Source organism: Nyctereutes procyonoides, unplaced genomic scaffold (genome assembly GCF_905146905.1).
Source record: "Nyctereutes procyonoides isolate TBG_1078 unplaced genomic scaffold, NYPRO_anot_genome, whole genome shotgun sequence".
Lineage (NCBI taxonomy): Eukaryota > Metazoa > Chordata > Mammalia > Carnivora > Canidae > Nyctereutes > Nyctereutes procyonoides.
Genome location: NW_026575020.1, coordinates 31745937 through 31765619, shown reverse-complemented (window position 1 = coordinate 31765619; position 19683 = coordinate 31745937). Strand labels below are relative to the sequence as shown.

The following is a 19683-nucleotide window of genomic DNA, read 5'->3' as shown; positions in this document are numbered from 1 at the left end:
GAGGCACCTAATGGTGAGACACCCGAGCACAGAGCCGAGGCCACTGGGTTTCTGGCGGTGCTGCTCCCTGACGGCAAAGCAAAGCGGAAACTGACAGGAAAGGATCTGGCTACCTGATAGGGGCCAGGGGCGTAGGGTCATGCAATCCAGGACTGAGCGGAGCAGCAATCCAGGACTGAGGCAGTCCACCCTCAGGCCCGCTTCCCTCCCCGGGCCTCAGCTCCTCACCTGTAAAAGGAAGATCAGGAGGGCACCAGGACATGTTTGGGGTTGGGGGAGGACACCCGAAAGAAGCCTCTAGAACAGCACCCGGCTTGGACTAGCTGGAGACGAGTGGGCCTATCGTGGTGACCCGCCCACCCTCAAGATGGCCCTTGCAGCCCCCGTGATGGGGACACGGGGTCCTGGTGAGCCTTCCTGGGGCGCAGCTTGGGCGGCACTGAGGGGCGCTCAGCCAGCATCCGTGGACGCTAAGGGGCCCCCGGGGTCGGGGTGGGGGGTGGGGGGCATGGAAACCGGACGTTGGGCGGGGTGGCGGGGTGGCAGGCGGGCGGGCCGGCCGGGAGGGGGGCGCGCTCCGCGGGGCAGGGTCAGGTCTGCCCAGGCCCCTTTCTGTCCAGAAGGTTAGAGGCCCCAGAGGGGTCCTGGGCCGGCGCGGTCAAGGCCGAGCCGGGCGGGGGGCGCGGGCGCCGGGCGCCTGGCTGGTGTAGGTCTGGGTCAGCTGGCCCCCACCGGGCCAGGGCCTCCGGGACCCGACCGGAGATTGCCCCCCAGGGCCCCGCTCCTCGCTCCCCTCGCGCGGTCAGGGGTCGAGGGGTGGAGCAGCCCAGCCCCCCCCCCCCCCCCCCCCGGGAAGCCGCGCGGGAAGGTCGCGGAGGGGGTGGCGCGTCGGCAGCGCCCAGGGGACGCGCGGAGGCCGCAGTGGGACGCGGGGCCATGGCCCGGATGCGGCGGACGCGGGCGGGTGCGTGGCGGTCCCGGGCCCTGGCGGGAGGGGCCGTAGGGGAGCCTGTGAGCAGCGTGTGCCCTAGTGCCCGCAGGGGGCGCCGCCAGCGCCAGGCCGCCACGGGGCGGGAGCCTCCTGCTACCCCAGGGCTGCGACCCAGCAGGCCGGCTGGCGCCCCCGGGGTCGGTGGTCTGGTCCCGCGGAGGGCGGGGACCTGGAGGACACGCCCGCGGCCTCCGGCCTCCGGGTTGGCGCGCGCCCCCCTGCTCCCGCTGCGGCCTCTCCCTGCACTGGGTTGGGGGGGGCAGCAGGAACGTAGGCGCGGCGGGAGGGGGTGCTCCCAGGGGCCTGTGGCCCGGGGGCGGGGGCGGGGGTGGGGAGTGGCCCCGCAGCACCAGGGACTCTAACTCCAGGACGGTCTGTGTCTGCGCCCCGGGGCCAACACGTTTTCAACAGCTTAGTTGCAGTACCACCTACAGACCATGACAGTCACCTTTTCTAAGGGTGCCCCTCGATGATCTTTCATCAGCTTGCAGAGTTGTGTCATAGACTTTGGCACTTTCCCCAGAACCCCTGGGGCCCACCTGCCACCCCTGTTCCTGTCCACCCCAGGCAACCACCATCTCTCTGTAGCTTTCCCTTTTCTGGACTTCCATATAGTCGGAGTCTTATGAGATCTCTTGCATGGAGCTCCTTTCCCTTTAAGTAAATGTTTTCAAGGGTCATCCATGCTGGAGCCTGTTGGTCAGTGTTTTATCTAATTTCCTGCTGGGGCCTTCCGCTGGGGGCCGCTCCATGGTGTGTTTCCCCACTCTTCAGTGGATGGACGTTGTGGTTGGTTCCACTCTGTAGTTTTGGGAACCACACTGCACTGAGTATTGCCTACAAGTCTTTGTGGGGGCGTATGTGTTCATGGCTCTCTGGGGGACACCTAGCGGTGGCCTCGCTGGTTCATAAGGTAAACATGTGTTTCACATTTTCAGAAACTGCCCAATTGTCTTCCAAAGTGGTTTGGCCACCTGACGCCCCTGCCTGCAGTGTAGAGGGCTCCCCGTTCTCTACATCCTCACCAGCACTTGTTCCAGCCAAACTTGGGGAGAGATCATGGTGTCTCCCCAAGGTTCTGATTTGCTTCAGCTGATGACTAATGACATTGAACACCTTTCCGTGTGCTTATTAGTCATTTGGGTGTCTTTGGTGAAAGGTTAGTAAAAAAATGTTTGCCTTTTAAGAAATTGGAGTATTTGTCTTCTTTGTTGAGTATTAAGAGTTCTTTTTTCTCCCCTATGGCTTGTCTTTTCACTTTCTTCATGGTGTTTTGAATGCACAAGTTTTATTTTTTTTTATTTTTTATTTTTTGAATGCACAAGTTTTAATTGTGATGAGCTCCACGTAGTTTTTTTCTTAATTGTTTGTACTTTTGTTGTCATAGGTAAGAAATCTCTGCTTGACCGAATGTCACAAAGATGTAGTCCAGGGACGCATGGAGGGCTCTGGTGGTGAAGTGTCTGCCTTTGGGTCAGGTCATGATCTTGGGGTCCTGGGATCGAGCCCCTCATTGGGATCCCTGCTCAGTGGGGAGTCTGCTTCTCCCTCTGCCTCTGTTGCTCTGCCTGTTCCTGTTCTTTCTCTCTTTCTCTCTCTCTCTCTCTCTCTCTCTCAGATAAATAAAATCTTTTTGAAAAATTAAAAAAAAAAGTTTTCTAGTTTGTGTCTTTCAAGGATGTGTGCATCGTATCTTATCCAAGCTGTCTCAGTTGTCAGCAAGCAGTAGTTAATAGTGTTCCCTTAAAACGCTTATATTCTCAGTAATATCCTGGTGTCGGTGCCTCCTCTTCCCTTCCTAATTTTATAGCCATTTGTGTGTCCCCCAACCCGCTCTGTCCCCATCCCCCAAATTTTGCCAGTCAGCTACAACTTTGTCACCTCTGTTGCTCTTTGCAAAGAACTAGGGTTCGGTATCATTGTTTTCTCCCCTTTCTGTTTCTTGTAGTTCCTTAGGGTCAAAACCTAAGCATGGAGCTGGGACTTTTCTTCTCTATGCTAGGCATTTACAGCTATCCATTTCCCTCGAAAAGTGGCTTTGGCTCCATCCCATGAATGTGGGCACACTGTGCTTTCCTTTTCCTTCAGCTTCAGAACATCTTTCGCTTTTCCTCTTTGCCCCGTGGGTTATTTAGGGGCAGTCTGTTTCATTTGTGCATGTTTGTGGGATTCCCAAGGTGCCTTTGTCATTGCCCTTCTAATCTCTGGCCGGCCTGCTGTGGTCAGAGTGCATGCTTGTGTGAGAACAATCCTCTTAAAGGTATCCCAGCTTGTTTTGTGACCCAGCTCTGGGTGCATCTTGCAGAAAGTTTCGTGTTCCCCTGAGGATAGTGTGCATTTTGCTGTTGGGGGCCGGGTGTTGTTCGGTGCTGTCAGGTCTCATCGGTTTGCTGTGTGGCCCAAGCCTTCTGTACCTGGGCTTGTCTAAATTTCCATCCACTGTTGGCGGCGAAGCAGGATTTCGAAATCTCCAACTACAATTGTCGAATGGAGCATTTCTCCCTCCCATCGTGTCTGTGTTTGCCTCGTGTGTTTTGGGGCTAGGTTGTTAGGTGTATGCAGGTTTGTGTTTGTCGTATCTTCAGCATTCATCTCGTGCTCATTTCAGACTCCGAGGAAAGGAGGTGCTTGGTGGAAAGAGGCCCTACCTAGAGAGGCCTGCATAGCTCTGGGATCCAAGGGGACTCCTGGGTGATGTGCTGGGAGGAACCACCCACTTCCCTCTCTGTGAATGAGAGAGAAGCCAGTCTCCGATGGAGTCTTCCAGAAGTTAGTGGAATGATCAAACCACCTGCAGGGGAGATGGGAGGAGCAGGAGGGAGTGATCCGGGTCCCACTGCTGTTTTCCAGGGAAAACAAAATGCTGCTCACTTCACACGGTGACCTTCCTCCTAGTAACGCTCTTCTTGGTCCTTTTTGGGTAAGAAACGTGCACCCCATCCAGACCTTCCAGACAGCACCAGCAGCAGCCCCCACCCCAGCACCATCGCCATAACGACAGGCATGATATGCTGCCCCTTCACACACACCCTCCCACTGAACCCTGCCTCGCCAGTGAGCTGTCTCCCCCCTCCCCCAACTGGGGAGTCACGTGGCTGGGGAGTAGGGATGGCCAGCAGGGGAGCTGTGCTATTAGCTTCCAGATAGAGAAGATTCTAGAAGTAGGAGCAAAGGCCCATGGCTGCCCTCCTCGGGGTTGGGGACACAGCCAGGATTTGCTCCCTGGGGCAGCCTCAGGGCTGTGCTGTCCACACACAGGGACCCACTCTGGCTGCCGTAGGAAGGAGCTCAGATGCGAACAGTGTCCACAATGACGGCCCTCCTGCCACCTCACAGGTTGTGATGTGTCACCCGTGCTTTGGGGAAAATTGCTCCTGGCCCCGCCCAAGCCCCTGCAGCAGTGCCAGGGAGCTCTGAGCTCCCCATATGGGCTCCAGCTCCTGTTTTCCCAGGGATGGATGGACAGCCAGCCCAGGCAACCCTCCTCAACAGTGACTTTGGTGGCTCTTTCCACAGCACTGGTTTCCGGATCCTAGGAAGCTCGATGCTAGGGAGCAGGCAAGCAGGGGTAGGGTAAGTTGGATGAAGGCAGGGTCCCAGTGCCTGACAGCCTTGGGGACGGGCTGTGTGCTGTGTGCTGTGTGCTAGCAGACATGGCTGCTTCACGGGCTCACTCCACACCTGGGCTGATGCATCGGTGACCTGGGCCTCACCCCCGTTCCCCTCTGCTCTGCCCAGAGCAGCCAAGCCACTTCCATGGCCTTGTCAGGTCATCTGGGCAGCACTGACCCCTACGTGGGCAGGACTGACCCCCACCTGTCCAGCTTCAGCCTCAACCTCTCTTCTGACCTCCCATCTCCTGCCTCTGGAGTCACCTGTGTGTCCCACCAGTGATCCCCTGCTCCTGCCACTCCTGCTCTCAAGTCCCTGATTTAGTGAATGGCCTCAACTCCCCCAGCCCAAGGTGGAAGCCTGGAGATCATACCTGCCTCTTCCCCCTCACCCCTACCCTGCTCACAACAAGCCTGCCAGTCCTGCCTCTAGGTACTTCTCTGTTCACATGCCTCTCTCTGCACTCTCAGCCCCACTCTCTGTGAGGGCCTCTCATCTTTCCAGCAGCTTCCATGCTGTCTCCTATCCCCCACTTCACAGAACCCATTCTCCTCTGATAGCCAGAGTGATCTTTCCAGAACATAATCAACAAGCCCCTCTGTGGTCTGCTTTCTGCCTGCCTGTCCTCTCCTGCCTCACCTCTCCTCCCACGGCCCCCTTCCCTGTGTTCTGAGGTCTGTGAGCACAGGGGTCTGTGCTCATCCTGCACGTGCCCCATAGGCCTGATTCCAAGCCTCTGCCCGTGCTGTGCCCTCTGCCAGGACCCCTCTTCTCTCCTTTTGCTTCATGTCTGGCTTGTTCCCCTTGGATCAGGCACCTGCTGCTGAGAAACACCCCCTGGTTTGCGGTGTGAATCATCGCAGTCACTTACCCCACATCTCACCGGATCCTAGGGTTGACTGGCCCCAGCTGGGCATTCAGGTCCCGGTCTGTCCTGAGGGTGTAGACATATGGAGGCTGGGCCGGGCCGTTGACGGCCTCCTCCCATTTGTAGGGTCGCTGCTGGCTCTGGCCTGAGACACTACTTGGGCATCCCCTTGGCCCCCCTTCTCAGCGAGTTCAGAGGCTCAGGATCAGTGTCTCCAGGACAGACAGAAGTGTGTAGCCCCGGACGGCATGGTTTCAGAAGACCCATGGCACCAGCTGGTGGCACTAGATTAGTTAGAACCCCGAGGCCCCCTGTGTGCAGAGCTGGGGACGGACCCCTTCCCAAGGGCAGTGGCCTCAGGATACAGACACGGTTTGAAACTACCAGCTGCTTGGTGTCAGCTCCGGAGCATGTGGAGAGCACAGGGGCTGTGGCTGAGCAGAGGGCAAACTTGCCACCACTGTGTCTGAAGTCCCCTTTGGGGACATGCAGGGACACAGGCCAGCTCCAGGCCCATTGTCCACAGTGACGGCTATTGTAGCAAGTCTCAGACAGACTCCGTCTTCACTCTCCAGGCCACCACTGTCCCTTCTCCAGGACCCCAGGCAGGATCCCTGATCTTGTGCCCTGAACCCTCCTGGTAAAGCCCTCCTCTGTGTTCTCATTCACAGCAAGAGGGGGGAACTGGATGGCCTGCAGGCCGTGGAACCTTCCAGGTAGGACGTCTTCCCGGTACCTCTGCCTCTTACCTCTGCCCGCCAGCCCAGGGCACAGGGGAGCTGCCTGGATGGCTCCCTTTCCTCCTGGGCCTCATACAGGGACAACCTTTCTTCCTGAGCCCCAGGGCAAACTTGCTCCTCCTCCTGCAGCCTCAGAAAGATCTGGGTGGACCTGGTGCTTCTGTTTGGACCCACTGCCCAGCATGTGGTTCTCAGTGAGGGTCGCCAACTGGCCTGGCTCCTCTGGACTCAGGGGGTTCCTGGGAAACGGGTCTTAAAGGAGTCGAGATCTGGAAGGTCAGGCAACCTGGCTGGTGGTGCCCGAGTTTTCTTTTCCTCCAATTCTTAATCGTGCCAAATACCTGCGAGGTTACCATCTTCAGCATCGTTAGGTGTACAACTCAGGGCAGGGGGGCCTTCACCGTGTGGTGCACCCATCCCCAGGTCCGTCTCCGTCTCCACTTCCCAAAGGGGACCCTGTGGCTGGGAAACACTAACCCCCACCCCTCCCAGCGCTGGCACCCGTCTTCCACTGCTGCCTCCGGCTCCCTGTGCAAGTGGAATCCTAGGCTTTGTCCTATTGCACCTGGCTTCTGTCCACAGGCTCTTCAGGGGTTGCTGCTGCTGTCTCCTGCCTTTTCCAGGCAGATGCCCTACCCTGGGATGCCACCCAGGAGGCGGGCACAGGCAGCATGCACCCTGGCCGATGCCCGCTGGCTCTTTGCTCCTGGGGCTTCAGGATCCTTCTGCTGGGACAGGGTCGTAGGGCGCATGTTCCCCAGAGTGCAGGGCACTATGGGGTGGGGCCCGAGACACCCAGTGAGGCCCACCTCCCTCTGCATTTGCAGACAGAAGCCTGGGTTCCCGGAACTTCAGAGCTGTGGCATCACCCCGCCTGGGAGCAGCCAGGCAGGGGCAGGCCCCGGGGGACCTTGTGGGCCCTTTCCTTGGATGAAATGCCTGGGACAGTGGCCACTTCCAGCCCTTTCCACCACTGTGAATTAGAGCACTGCCCCTGAGGGCTGTCCTTTAAATCATGAGGGAGGCCACTCACCCTGAAGGGAAACTGAGTCGCAGAGGCCCTGGGACTGTGTTGGAGAAGATCATGCAGCAGCCCCAGTGCAGCTGGTGGGGTGGGTCCTCCTGGAAGGACCCAGAAGCTCTGTCACCTGCAGCGACTCCCCAGCCCCAGGGACTGGGCACAGCCTGCCAGCTTCTTGCAAACTCACATCGCAGGGTGTTTTTTTCAGGATGGTTTATGGACAGCCCAAGGTGCTAACACCCTGGTAAGTAAATCTATTGAAACTTCCCCTTCCAGCCCCTCCCCTCCCTCCCCCCTCTACTCCCCTCCCTCTGCCCATCCCCCTCCCTCTCCACTACTGCCTCCCTCCCTCTCCCTCCCTTCCCTCCCTTCCTCCTCCTTCCCCTTCCTCTTTCCTTCCTCCCTCTGCTCCCCTGTCCTCCCCTCCTCCCCCCCCACACTCCCCTCCCCTCCTATCCCTACTTCCCCCTGCCCCTCTCTCCCTTGCATCCCCAAACTTAGTGAAATTTGAGGTAGACAGGGAAGCGCAGTTTCACTGAGAGCTCAGCTGGTGCTTGCTTGGCCTGGTTCTGTTCCTCCCTGTCCTGAGATCTGAGCATGGGGCCCACAGACTCTTCTCCATCCTTTCTCCTCTGTGGCCTGCATTTCCTACTGTGTGTCTTGCCCACTGGGGAACTTGTGAGGGGTGCTTCCTCGTTCCCTCCCCGGGGAGGCCCCCTCTCCTTGCTGGTGAATCCCAGTTCCCACCCTGAGGCCCAGGGTGGTGTGGTAAGAGCTGCACGTGACATGCACAAGGTTGAGTGTGGATTTGCATCTCAGGGGCTCCTTGGAAGTGTGAAGTCCTTTGGAAGGAGGGTCAGGCCTGGGAGTCCCTGGAGGGATGGAGTTGGGGCCAGGGAGGGCCCAGGTAGGGTGGTAAGCCCTGGGGCCCTGGCCCTGTCACCTCCCTCCCCACCGGCTCACATGTTGCCGTGTGGATCTCTGGTGCAGCAGGAGCGATGTGTTGGTCCTGACCCCGTGGCTGGCGCCCGTTGTCTGGGAAGGGACCTTCAACACTGATGTCCTGAACGAGCAGTTCCGGCTCTGGAACGCCACCATCGGACTCACGGTGTTTGCTATCAGAAAGTAAGGTTACCATCTTACATGAGACATGAGACATCTCACATGTCCCCTTTGTGAGGGGACATGAGGCATGTGTATGTTCCACACAGGGTGGGTGGGGACCCCTGCCCCCCAGCCCATCCCAGGGATTAATGTTAAAGTGCCTGCATTCAGCAGTTGTCCTGGGCTCTTGGGTCCCCAGTGAGTGGACACCCTCTGGCTCCCTCTCAGGAGGCTGCCCATCACTGAGGACAGCACCTCCAGCCCGCTGCCCCCCTCAGGGCAGACACAGCACTGACCCCAGGCCGCTCTCCTGCTGAGCCCAGGGGCAGAGCACCCCTACATCCTGACCACTGGGAAGCCCTCCCCCACCCTGAGAAGTGGAAGGGGGGAAACACGCGTGCCTCCTGGATTGCGACAAAGGCATCGCTTGTAGAGCTGGCTCCTCCTGTGTGTCATTTGTAAGATGAGGATCCTGAGGGGGACAGCCAGGCCAGGCCCAGTGCTCAGTGCCAGACCCAGAGCCCGAGAGGGAGCCAACCAGCGAGGCCCTGGGACATCAGGGTCAGGGGATCAGTGAACGTGCTGGGTGGCTGTAGGCAGGTGGCTTGGTGTCTCTGAGCCTCAGGAAGGCTCAGCGCCCTTGCCTGAGGATGGGGGAGCTGGTGTCCCTATGGTGGGGAGCAGATTGCCTCCTCTAAGGGGGCCCAGCTGTGGGAGGCTGTTGGACAAGGCTTCCAACCTCTTGGGGCTGGACCCGGATGCTTACACCCTGGGATCCAAGGCTGAGGCCCAAGCAAGCCCCCTCTTATTCCAGGGGTCCTCTTTCCCTTCCCTACCCGTGTGCTGGATCTGAGTCCCCGATCTGGGAGAGTCCAAGGGTGACTGCTCCGAGGCACACCAGTGGTTTACTGGGGGCCTTGTCAACAAGATGCCCAGTAGGCTTCCAGGGAGGACCTCAGGGGTGGAGATAGTTTGTGGGGGCTGGAGAAAGCCCACTTAGAGCAGCGTGGGACAGGTGGCCCTGCTGTCCCACCCCATCCGTGGGGCATAGAAAGGAAGGCTGTGCCCCAAGGAGCTCATGGCAGGTGGGGACAGGATGGGCAGGGTGGTTGGCCAGGGAGGGCACCTTCAGGGTCTGCCCGGGAGCTGAGCACCAGGGTTGGAGGTGTTCCTGGCTCCAGGAGGCTGAGTGTGGGGCGGTGGTGTGTCCAGCCTCCTAAGCCTCAAGCTCCCCTTTGTGAGGTGCCGATGACCCCATCTCTGGGAGTAGAATCAGGGAGGCCCTGGTGGCAGATCGCTCAGGCCAGGCCAGGAGAGGAGCTGTTGCTTAAGGGTTGAAGAAGGTCCCCACGTCCACTTCAGCCCAGGGTTGAAGAAGGTCCCCTGGCAGTGACCGTCCTCCCGTCCTGCAGATACATGGTCTTCCTGGAGCTGTTCCTGCAGACGGCAGAGAAGTACTTCATGGTGGGACACAGGGTCACCTACTACGTCTTCACCGACCGGCCGGCCGATGTGCCCCACGTGCCCCTCAGGGAGGGCCGCAGGGTGGAGGTCCTCAAGGTTCCTGGCGCCCTGAGCTGGCAGGAGGTGTCCATGCACCGCATGGAGATGATCAGCAACTTCTCACAGCAGCGCTTCCTCCATGAGGTGGACTACCTGGTGTGCATGGATGTGGACATGAAATTCTGCGATCACGTGGGCGTGGAGATCCTGTCCCCCCTCTTTGGCACCCTGCACCCCAGTTTCTACGGGGCAGCCCGCGAGGCCTTCACCTACGAGTGCCGGCCGCAGTCCCAGGCCTACATTCCGAGAGACGAGGGTCACTTTTACTATGCAGGGGGCTTTTTCGGGGGGTCGGTGGTCGAGGTTCTCCAGCTGACCACAGCCTGTCACCAGGCGATGGTGGTGGACCAGGCCAACGGGCTCGAGGCTGTGTGGCACGATGAGAGCCACCTGAACAGGTACCTGCTGGACCACAAGCCCACCAAGGTGCTGTCCCCAGAGTACCTGTGGGACAGACAGAAGCTGGGCTGGCCCCCCGTCATGAAGAAGCTGAGATTCGTGGCTGTGCCCAAGGGTCACCTGGACATCCGGGGCTCCTGAGGGGCAAGTCCAGGCCCCCGGCCATCCCCACACACTGAGGCCGCCTGGCACAGGTCCCTCTCTGTGGTCAGTCCATGTTCATCAGCTGTGCCATCTGCAGCCGGGATCAGCTCCAGTTTCCTCTTGGTGGTTTTCCTGTATCAATGCCGAGCAACCAATTTTAAAAAGAACAATTGAGGGAAAAGGTTTTCTCCCTGGTTCTAAGCAGACCCAGCCTGGTGGGGCAAGGGGCAGCCAGGTCTTCCTTCCCAGTACCCGTGCCAGGTCCCAGCCACGGGGTTTCAGGGTCAGGGGTGCTTGGAGCCGCCTCTCAGACCCCAAACCCCTGCCCGCCAGAGACCTTGGTGGGCTGCTAGCACGGCCTGGAGGAGCGTGGAGCCCTCTGCAGTATTTCCAGCTCCTGCCTTTGTTTTAAATGGATAGTTCTGCGCTGGTGTTTGGGAAATGTGGGCACCCACTCAGTCTGGACATGGCCCTGTTGGGATTCCTCAGTGGCCACAGTCGGTTTGCACTTGTGCACTCTCTCTGGGACGTGTGCATGCACTGCATAGCCAGCATGTACTGAGTGCCTACTATGAGCTCCATCTCCTAACGGGGCAGAGCATGAGGACTAGAACTGAGACAGGATCATGTCCCTGGGCCGTCCAGGGACTAGTGACAGCCCCGGTCTCCTGACTTACCTCTTCTGCATGGTGGGGGGAGCAGACACCCAGCCAACACGGTTGAGTGTGCTTAAGTGTACAATTCAGTGGCCATAAGTACATGCACTGTCCAGCACCTGTCGTCTCCTTCTGTGGCCACAACGTTTTCATCATCTCAACCTTAACCTCTGCCCAAGAGACACTTACCCCCTAGCCCCCAGCCCCAGCCCTGACAGCCAGCAGCTCCTGCCACTTCTATGAGTTGGATTGCTCTCCATCCTTCGGGATTGGGGTCCTCTAGTATCAGACCTTTAGGGACTGGCTTGTTCCATGGAGCACAAGGCTTCCAGTTCTGTCCCTGTGAGCCTGGACCTGACCCACTTTCCCCCAAGGGAGTGGCTCTCTCCTGCTTAGTCCCTTTGGGGCCCCATCACCTTCCTCCTCTGCCCTAAGGGCCCCAGGGCAATGTCCCCAGGGCCTCGGTGATCCCAGCAACTCTGCAGCTTTGGAGACCTGTTCAGTCCAGATGCCAGACACTCCCACCTGAGGGCCCGGGCCCCACCTCCCTCCCACCTGTGCACCTCAGGTACCTCCTCCCCCCACCCTCTGACCACCTGCTCCTCCCGCAGGCATCCCCAACTCAGGAGAGGGAAGCGCTAAGTCCAGACCCTGGGAGTCATCCGTGGCTTCTTGCTTGCCACCAAACCTTCCAGTGGTGAGGTGGCTACTGGAGGGCATTCACTGTCCAAAACATTTAAAGGCATATGCGAGTCTCTGCTGCCCAGAGCAGTGGGTGACAGTTGTCGCAAATATAAACCAAGCAGAATAACTGGAAGAAAGGCTGCTGAGGAGGAGCTTTAGGGAAGAAGGGCCTTATTCCTGAGCCCCTGGGATACTTGTATGCCTGCCTAGGTGCATGCTCAGGGCAGACCTGAGAAGGCCCTAGGCTTTCCCCTCCGATGATCATCAGACTCTGTAAGCAGGAAGTGATGGCCAGGGCAGAGTTGGAAACGGCCTGTCAGGTGCCAAGGCTGTAACCTTTCACACACCCAGAGCCCTCTTTCCCCGTGTGCCACAACCAGGACTTGTTTCCTCGATGGTCCAGATGTTTAAGGAAATCCCCCCAATCAACAGCTGACCACTACGTTAACAGATCAGACACTTCAGTGGCCACACACAACAAGGAATACAGGTTTGATAAAATTAGTGAAGAAAAGTCACCAAGCCAATAGTAGCAGCTACAAGGAGCAGCAATTATGACACCCAGAGGGGGAAGGTCTGATGTTCGGGTTGTTCATTTTATAATATTCCTTTTTTAGTTTTTTAAAAGGGATTATTTTTATTTATTTATTCATTCATTTATTTATTTTAATTTATTTATTTATGATAGTTAGAGAGAGAGAGAGGCAGAGACACAGGCAGAGGGAGAAGCAGGCTCCATGCACCGGGAGCCCGATGTGGGACTCGATCCCGGGTCTCCAGGATCACGCCCTGGGCCAAAGGCAGGCGCCAAACCGCTGCGCCACCCAGGGATCCCCAAGGATTATTTTTATTTATTATTCATAGAGACACACACACAGAGAGAGAGGTAGAGACACAGGCAGAGGGAGAAGCAGGCTCCATGCAGGGAGCCTGATGTGGGACTCGATCCAGGGTCTACCAGAATCACACCCCGGGCTGCAGGCGGCGCCAAACCACTACGCCACCGAGGCTGCCCCATATTATAATATTCCTAATCACAGCCTGGACTCATCACGGGGGCCACATCCCCCGGCTGGGGGTCAGGTAGCTCCACAGGCTCCCCCAGCCTCTCCCTGACTCCCCTTGCCGTGCCGTGCATGTGCTGCGTCCCAGCAGAGGTCGGTCTGAACCGAGGCCAGGAAGACAGAGTGGCTTCTCCTGCCTGCCCCGCTTCCCCAGAGCCCAGCATTGCCAGAGAGGAAATCGTTTTCCTCAAGCCTCTTAAGGTCCTCAGCTGGGTCTGGATGTAGACAAAGGCAGATGAACAGGAGAGAAGCAGGCCAAGCGTTTGGTTTTCACAGGTATGTGTGAGCCTGACAAGACCCGGAGACCAGCAGAGGTGACAAGCACACAGAAGTGTGACAAAGCACACAAAGAGGTGACAAAGAAGCTGTAATGTGTGAAGCTTAACAGACACAGGGTTTGGGTAGGGCTGCTGCACGCTGTCTTAGGAAGATAAGGGCGAGTCTGACCAGATGTGTTTGGACAGCCTAGGTGGCCCTCAGTCATCCTGGATCCTCTCCACCACCCCCTCCAACAGCTCTGAATGTGCCCAGGGGCCGGGTGGCAGGAGGGGACTCAGGAGGGCCTTCCCGGATCCGTGCCCTGAGGGGTGAGGTGACAGTAGCTACAGGGCCTCCTGTCAGGGGGCCTGGGACCGGGGATGCCACCCACCTCCTCAGGCACTAGTGTTGTCCCTTCCCTGCCATCTCCCCGACCGTCGTGATGAAGGCTCCTGAAAATACACCTTTGAAAAACCGTGCCAGGGTTTCCGGGACGTGAGTCTGAGGCCGAGAACGGCAGGTGATGTGTGCACCTGCTGGCTGGGATGGGTGCTGCTCCCTGTTCCCCCAGACACGGGTGCCGTCACCCTTCTCTCCAGTGACCTGTGGGGGCCTCTGTTCCCTCACGTCCTCACCAGGGCCGCTGGTCCCCGCACCATGTACCTGCTGGTCAGAGGGTGACCAGCACTGCCCCATAGGGTTTCCTTTGCCAGAGTCCCTCCCGGGAGCTCCCGTCTCTGACACATACTCCCTGCGTCCTCCCCTCCCCTTGCACGTGGGTGTGTTGGTCTCTGTCCCTGTGGACCCCATGGACATGGAGCAGTGTTTGCACCAGAGGCTTGTGAAACCTTTCTCTGGCCTTGGGTTGTGACAATGCTTCTGCCCTCCGAGGGGTGTCTTCCAGCTTTCTGCATTTCCCCTGTTTCTGTGTTGGCCACAGGAGGAACCCACTGTCTGGGTTCCTGCCTGGGGTCTGGCTGTGGGGTCCCAGAAGGATCAGGGTCTCGACCACTAGAGTGTGCCCATATTTATTCAAGGGGCCTCTGTTATGATCTCCTCTTTCATCCTTCAGGGATTTCAGTACCGAAATAGGGGAATTCTGGGTCAAATCCACACACACATACGGGGTCCTGTTTGAAAATCTGTGGGCAGTCAAAGGTACCTCCTGGGTGATTCCACTTCAGGAAACATCCAGAACACTTAAAGGAACAGAGAGGAAAAGCAGTTTAGGGCTTCCAGGGGCTGGGCGGGGTGAACAACGGGCAGGGAGGGCTTCTGGGTCAGGGTGTCCTTTGGGGACTGAGATATTCTATGACTACACAGTAGATGCGGGGCATTCAAACATTCTTCATGCTCATAAATAGTGAAATAAAAAAATGTACTTTTATTTAAAGCCTAAAATATATGATTCCATCAAAAGTGAAATGACAAAAATAACAGAAAAAATCCCCCGGGAGAAACCATGATAAAGAACAACATTCCTAGTGGGACATCAGGGTGACTTTGTGGAGCAGGAGGTACATTCAGGGTGGTGGCAGCTGGCGCCCCCTGCGGGTCTACCCCATCCAGAGCAGGGCCTGGTTTCCTGCAGGAGGAGGGGGACCAGGAGCCAGGAGCTCTCCCTGCATGGGTGGCACCTGTCCCTGCACTCCTGTTACCTGCTGGCTCCAGGGCCCCTTCAGGAGTCTCTGTGGACACCCCCTCTCCCCCCAGACCTGCTGATGCAGGAGCAGCCTATGCAGGGGGCCCTCCGGCTGAAGGGGACCATCCTCTGGTTCTGCAGGGGTGCGGGCTCCCACCCCTGCACCTGGCTGCTCCACCTCTGTGAGAGGGGCCGTGGGAGGGGGTTCTGAGGGGTCAAATGGAGTCCCGTGTGGGAGGAGAGAGGCACCCCCAACATGCCTGACTCCCTGTGAGCCCCTATAAGGACAGACCCAGCCCAGAGCCTCCCAGAGGGGCCATAGCCAGGAAGGGATCCCCGAAGGCATCTCCCTGACGACCTGACGACCATCCCCCAGCTGGGTGCTCTGAGCCGTCTTGGCTTCTGGCCCCACCTCAGCTTCTGAGGCTCCTCCCTGTGGGGCCCAGCACCCACCCCTGCCCAGACACCCACAGACACCCGCCCCAGCTTCTCACCCTGGAAGTCAGTCTCCGTGAGCTCCGGCTCTAGGACCAGAGTCCGATATAAGATGACCAGGGACCGTGGCCTGGGCAGGGTCATGGGCCTTCCCAGGCAGTCCTGGGTACCTGCTCCTGGAGATTGCTCTGTGGAGACTCCGTCCCCACGTCCACGCTGGCCCTGCTGGGTGGCGGGGCACAACTGTACCTGGTGTCCCCCGCCTCTCACCTCCAGCCTCTGCGGTGCTCTGCAAAGAGGGGGACAGGCAGCCGCCCGGAGGCCTCACAGCCCCGCCCGGCCCTCCTCCCTGTGCTCCTGCCCACTCCCTCTGTGCTCCCAGATCACACACAGAGCTGGGTAGTGCACAGCCCTGCACTGGGGACCCAGTGACCCATCCCTGCAGGGCACAGGGTCAGCCCTGGGCAGAAGGGCACGGCCCCCCTCCATCCCACCAGGCAGCCTGGACCTGGAGAGTGAACAGCACCTGCCCACCAGGCATCTGTGCCCTCATCAGCCTTCTCCTGCCCAGGGTGGGCACACCCCACATGACCCCTCTTTACACACACACACACACACACACACACACACACACACACAGGAGGAGGGCGATGGGGCTGCTCGGTGGGATCACAGCAGTGTCTGGCCGGACTGGGCCTCTCTGTGTTCCTTGTGGGCCCCTCCAGGCACATGGCAGAGCCATCGGGGTGACAGGTCACCTACAGTCTGTAGCATGGAAAAGGCTCTCCCTGCGGGCTTCCTGAGAACACATCCCGGGTCACGAGGACACAGCAGGACAGTAGGCTGCTTATTTGAGCATCTCCAGCCAAGTGAACTGGAAGGGCTGGGCTGCTCTAGAGCGTGGGTGCCCGTGGCGAGGCACCCTGGGCACCCACTGACCTTCAGCCTGGCATCTCCCCTCCTCATGCCATGGTCCTGGGCAGTTCCCAGGAGTCAATGCCCTCATCCCACGGTCCAGCTGCCTCCTACCTCTTCCTTCTTTCCCCCTTATCACCCCCAGGGTCCACTCCTCCTTTGACCCCACCTGGGGAGCTATTCGTGTGTGTGCGTGCAAGCACAACCTTGTACCTGGGCCCACACGAGGACGCTCAGAGGAAAGGGCCCCGCATCGGAGCAGTGCGCAGGGGTCACCCAGGACCTTAGGGGCTCTGGTTCCCACAGGACCATCCCCCCCACCCCACGCCCCTCGCCCCCGGGGAAGATGAAGTCCTGGCCTAGGAAGAGGACCCTCCTGCTCCTCCAGCCTCTGCTCACCGGAGGGTCCCAGGCCAGTCCCCCCTCCCCTGGCCTCAGGTTCCCATTATCCCAGGAAGGGCTGGAGGAAGAACTTCCTAAGCGGGCTCGGCCTCAGCCTATCCAGGCAGCTCCCACCTTTTGGAGGGTTTGACGCAGAGCACTCTGGTTGGGCGCTGTTGTCCGACCAACGGCAGGAGGGGTAGGAGGCCCGTGGATCCTGCGCAGGCGCACACGGACCAGCAGAAAGCGCGTGCACGGGACCTCACCTCGCAGCGGGCACGCGCACCGCCAAGGGGTCGCTGAAAGGTTGGTCCCGCGTGTCCCTCTCTCCCTGGCCTGCTCGGTGACCCTCACATCCTCTAGGCGGGGCCACCTCCAGTCCTGCCAGGCAGGGCCGCTGGCCTGAGTGGACATGGAGACCTGGGGACAGAGAGACAGGAAATGCCCCCCACCTGCCGTCCTGGCCCCCACGTGCCACTCCAGGGTTCAGCTGGTTGCGTGGATGGGTCAGGGGCGGAGGAGGTGGAGGTGGCCTCCAGTCTGGGCGGGGACTTGTCCAGGTCAGGCTGGAGAGGTCAGGCTGCCTTTTCCTCCTCTACATCCCTTCCCCTGTTCCTGGCAGCCTCCAAGCGCCCCACAGTCCAATACTTAAGACACCTTCATCTCCCTGCTTTAGTCCCCAGCACACCCTCCTGAGGTCCGAGTCACTGGTTCCATTTTCTTTTCTTTTCTTTCTTTCTTTCTTTCTTTTTTCTTTCTTTCTTTCTTTCTTTCTTTCTTTCTTTCTTTCTTTCTTTCTTTCTTCTCTCTCTCTCTCTCTCTCTCTCTCTTTCTCTTTCTTTCTTTCTTTCTTTCTTTCTTTCTTTCTTTCTTTCTTTCTTTCTTTCTTCTTTCCTTTCTTTCTTTCTTTTTTGGAAAGATTTTATTTATTCATGAGAGACCCACACAGAGGCAGAGACACAGGCAGAGGGAGAAGCAGGCTCCCTGTGGGGAGCCCGATGTGGGACCCGATCCCAGGACCCTGGGGCCCTGAGCCAAAGGCAGATGCTTAACCACTGAGCATCTGGTGCCCCACTGACTCCATTTTCAAACTAGGAAGCGGAGGTCCCAGGAGCTACCACGGGAGCTTCCCGGTCAACAGGGCTGTGACATGGCCCTGCTGGGGGTGTGAACCCAGAGCAATCTGACCTAAAGCCTGAGCTTGCGCAGAAGCCTGAGGAAGTGGCCTTGAGCCCAGGTTTGCAGGTCAGGCTATCCTGGAGGAGACCATGGGGTCGGGCAGTGGGGCACGGGGCTCTGAGGGGCAAGGGGTTAGTGGGCTGCCTGGGAGAGGAAGCCCTAGGGAGGCTGGAGCGGGGTGAGGGGTGCCCACTGGGGAGTGCATCTGCACCAGATCATGCTGGGCTTTCTGGAGGTTGGGTGAGGAGTCAGGGGTCACTGTAGGTTTGGAGGCCCAGGGGACACAGTCTGAACAGTCTTACCAGAGCCACTCCTCCTAGATGTGGAGGGAGCTTGGTGGGCATGTTATTGCCCCCACTCAAGCATGGATCACCAAGCCCCAGCCAGGGATGAGGCGGCTGCCTCAGTTTTCTCCTGTGCAGAGTGGTGTCCATGTGGTCTTCTGCCTCTGTCCAGCCCTGGACATGCTGCCTGGAAGATCCAGAGATGGTTTCTGGTCAGGGTAGCAGCTCCAGTGAGGCCAGTACTCAGAGAGGCCTGAGTGAGGCTACCGGAGGGACTCCCCATCTGCCAGTTCACCAGGACGCTCTTGTACCTTTTGCCAATCTTCACAGTAGGGCTGACACGGTTCAGGCATCATCGCCCACCTGCTGCATGCAGAGCTGCAGCGAGGAGCCATGGATGCAGATCCCAAGACACAGAGCTCCTGTGAGCCTGAAGCTGCCAGGAGTGTGGTGGAAGCTGAGGAGGACAAGGTGCTGCGTGAAGCTTAGCTGGTGCCTGCAGTTTCCAGAAGTAACTGGGAGGTCAACTCTGGAAGTTGAGGAAAGGAAAGGTCAATGGAAACTCTGGATTGTGCAGGGCACCCCCTCCCAGCATCTAGCTCAGAGGCTTCTAGAGACTGTGTCTTCTTGGCCCCTTGTGGGTGTGGATTGGGAACTCAGGTCCCAGGAAGGGCTGTCTGTCAGGGAGAAAGGGTGGGACAGCCATCTTCTTTCCCTGGCCATTGAGGGACCCTGGGACAAAGCCCATATTGATCTACTCTTCCGCATCAGACTGGGGAAGATGGCTGAGGCAGGCAATGTCCCTGCTGCCTAGGTGGGGGCTGCATCTGAGCTGACCACAGGACTTGGAATGAGGGCTCGTTCGGGTCTTGGGTGCTGTGTTGGGGGTCTGGTGGCAGAACTGAAGGGCTGATTTTGCATGGATCAGACACCATGGGTGAATGGGTGCTTTTGGGTTTCCATGGGCACAGATGGACCTGACACACACAGGAGAAGGTGTGAAGGAAGTTCACAGAGACAATGCCCAGGGCCATGCAGAGTTTCCTGCCCAGGGCCAGTGCTGCCTAGCAAAATCCAGCTAGTCTTCCTGTTCCCACAGCACAGAAGGTGCCTAAGACCTGAGTGGTTGCGAGGAACCAGGTCAGTCTGTTGCTGGGCATTCTGCCTGCCAGAGGAAAGGTAAGACTGAAATTGTAGCCTTGAGGTGGCCTGGATGCCCATTGAGGTAGAAATTGCCCAGGTAGCCTGATCCACTTGAATCTGTAATTCCTTCTCTACCCAGACCTGGAAGGTCACCCTCCGGCTGGCTGTTGTCTGGAAGAGTTAGAGGTTCCTCTGGTTCAGTAGAAGAAGATCAAAGTTACTAGAATCAACAAAATTATGAAGATTGGAATGGAGATAAATGAAAGTGAACAGCCCTTGAGAAAATCAGTGACAGCATTGGTTCCTTCTTTTGCACATTTATCCAAATTTGGAAAGAGAATTAAATGGAACCATTTTATATCAGTAGTTGGCTCACTGATGTGAAGCAGATAATTCAAGAAGCACACAAACTACCAAAACTGACTCCAGAAGAAATGGAAAACCTGAGTAGACCTGTAAGAACTACATAGACTGAAGCAGTCTTGAGAACTTCCCAACAAAGTAAAGCCCAGAACTTGATGCTTTCCATGGCGATGTGTCCCATACATTTGAAGAAGACATAATACCCATGCTTCTGAAATTCCACAAAAAATACAAGAG

At 58.1% G+C, this 19683-nt stretch overlaps 1 protein-coding gene across 1 annotated transcript; it reads left to right on the top strand.

The window, feature by feature from the left end:
* Positions 1 to 936: 936 nt before the first annotated feature.
* Positions 937 to 10985, top strand: ABO (ABO, alpha 1-3-N-acetylgalactosaminyltransferase and alpha 1-3-galactosyltransferase). The gene is made up of 7 exons (XM_055299802.1): positions 937 to 964; positions 3842 to 3911; positions 4508 to 4564; positions 6143 to 6187; positions 7441 to 7476; positions 8223 to 8357; positions 9749 to 10985. Exons 1-7 carry the CDS (start codon positions 937 to 939, stop codon positions 10437 to 10439), a joined length of 1062 nt encoding a protein of 353 aa, XP_055155777.1. The 3' UTR covers positions 10440 to 10985.
* Positions 10986 to 19683: the final 8698 nt, after the last annotated feature.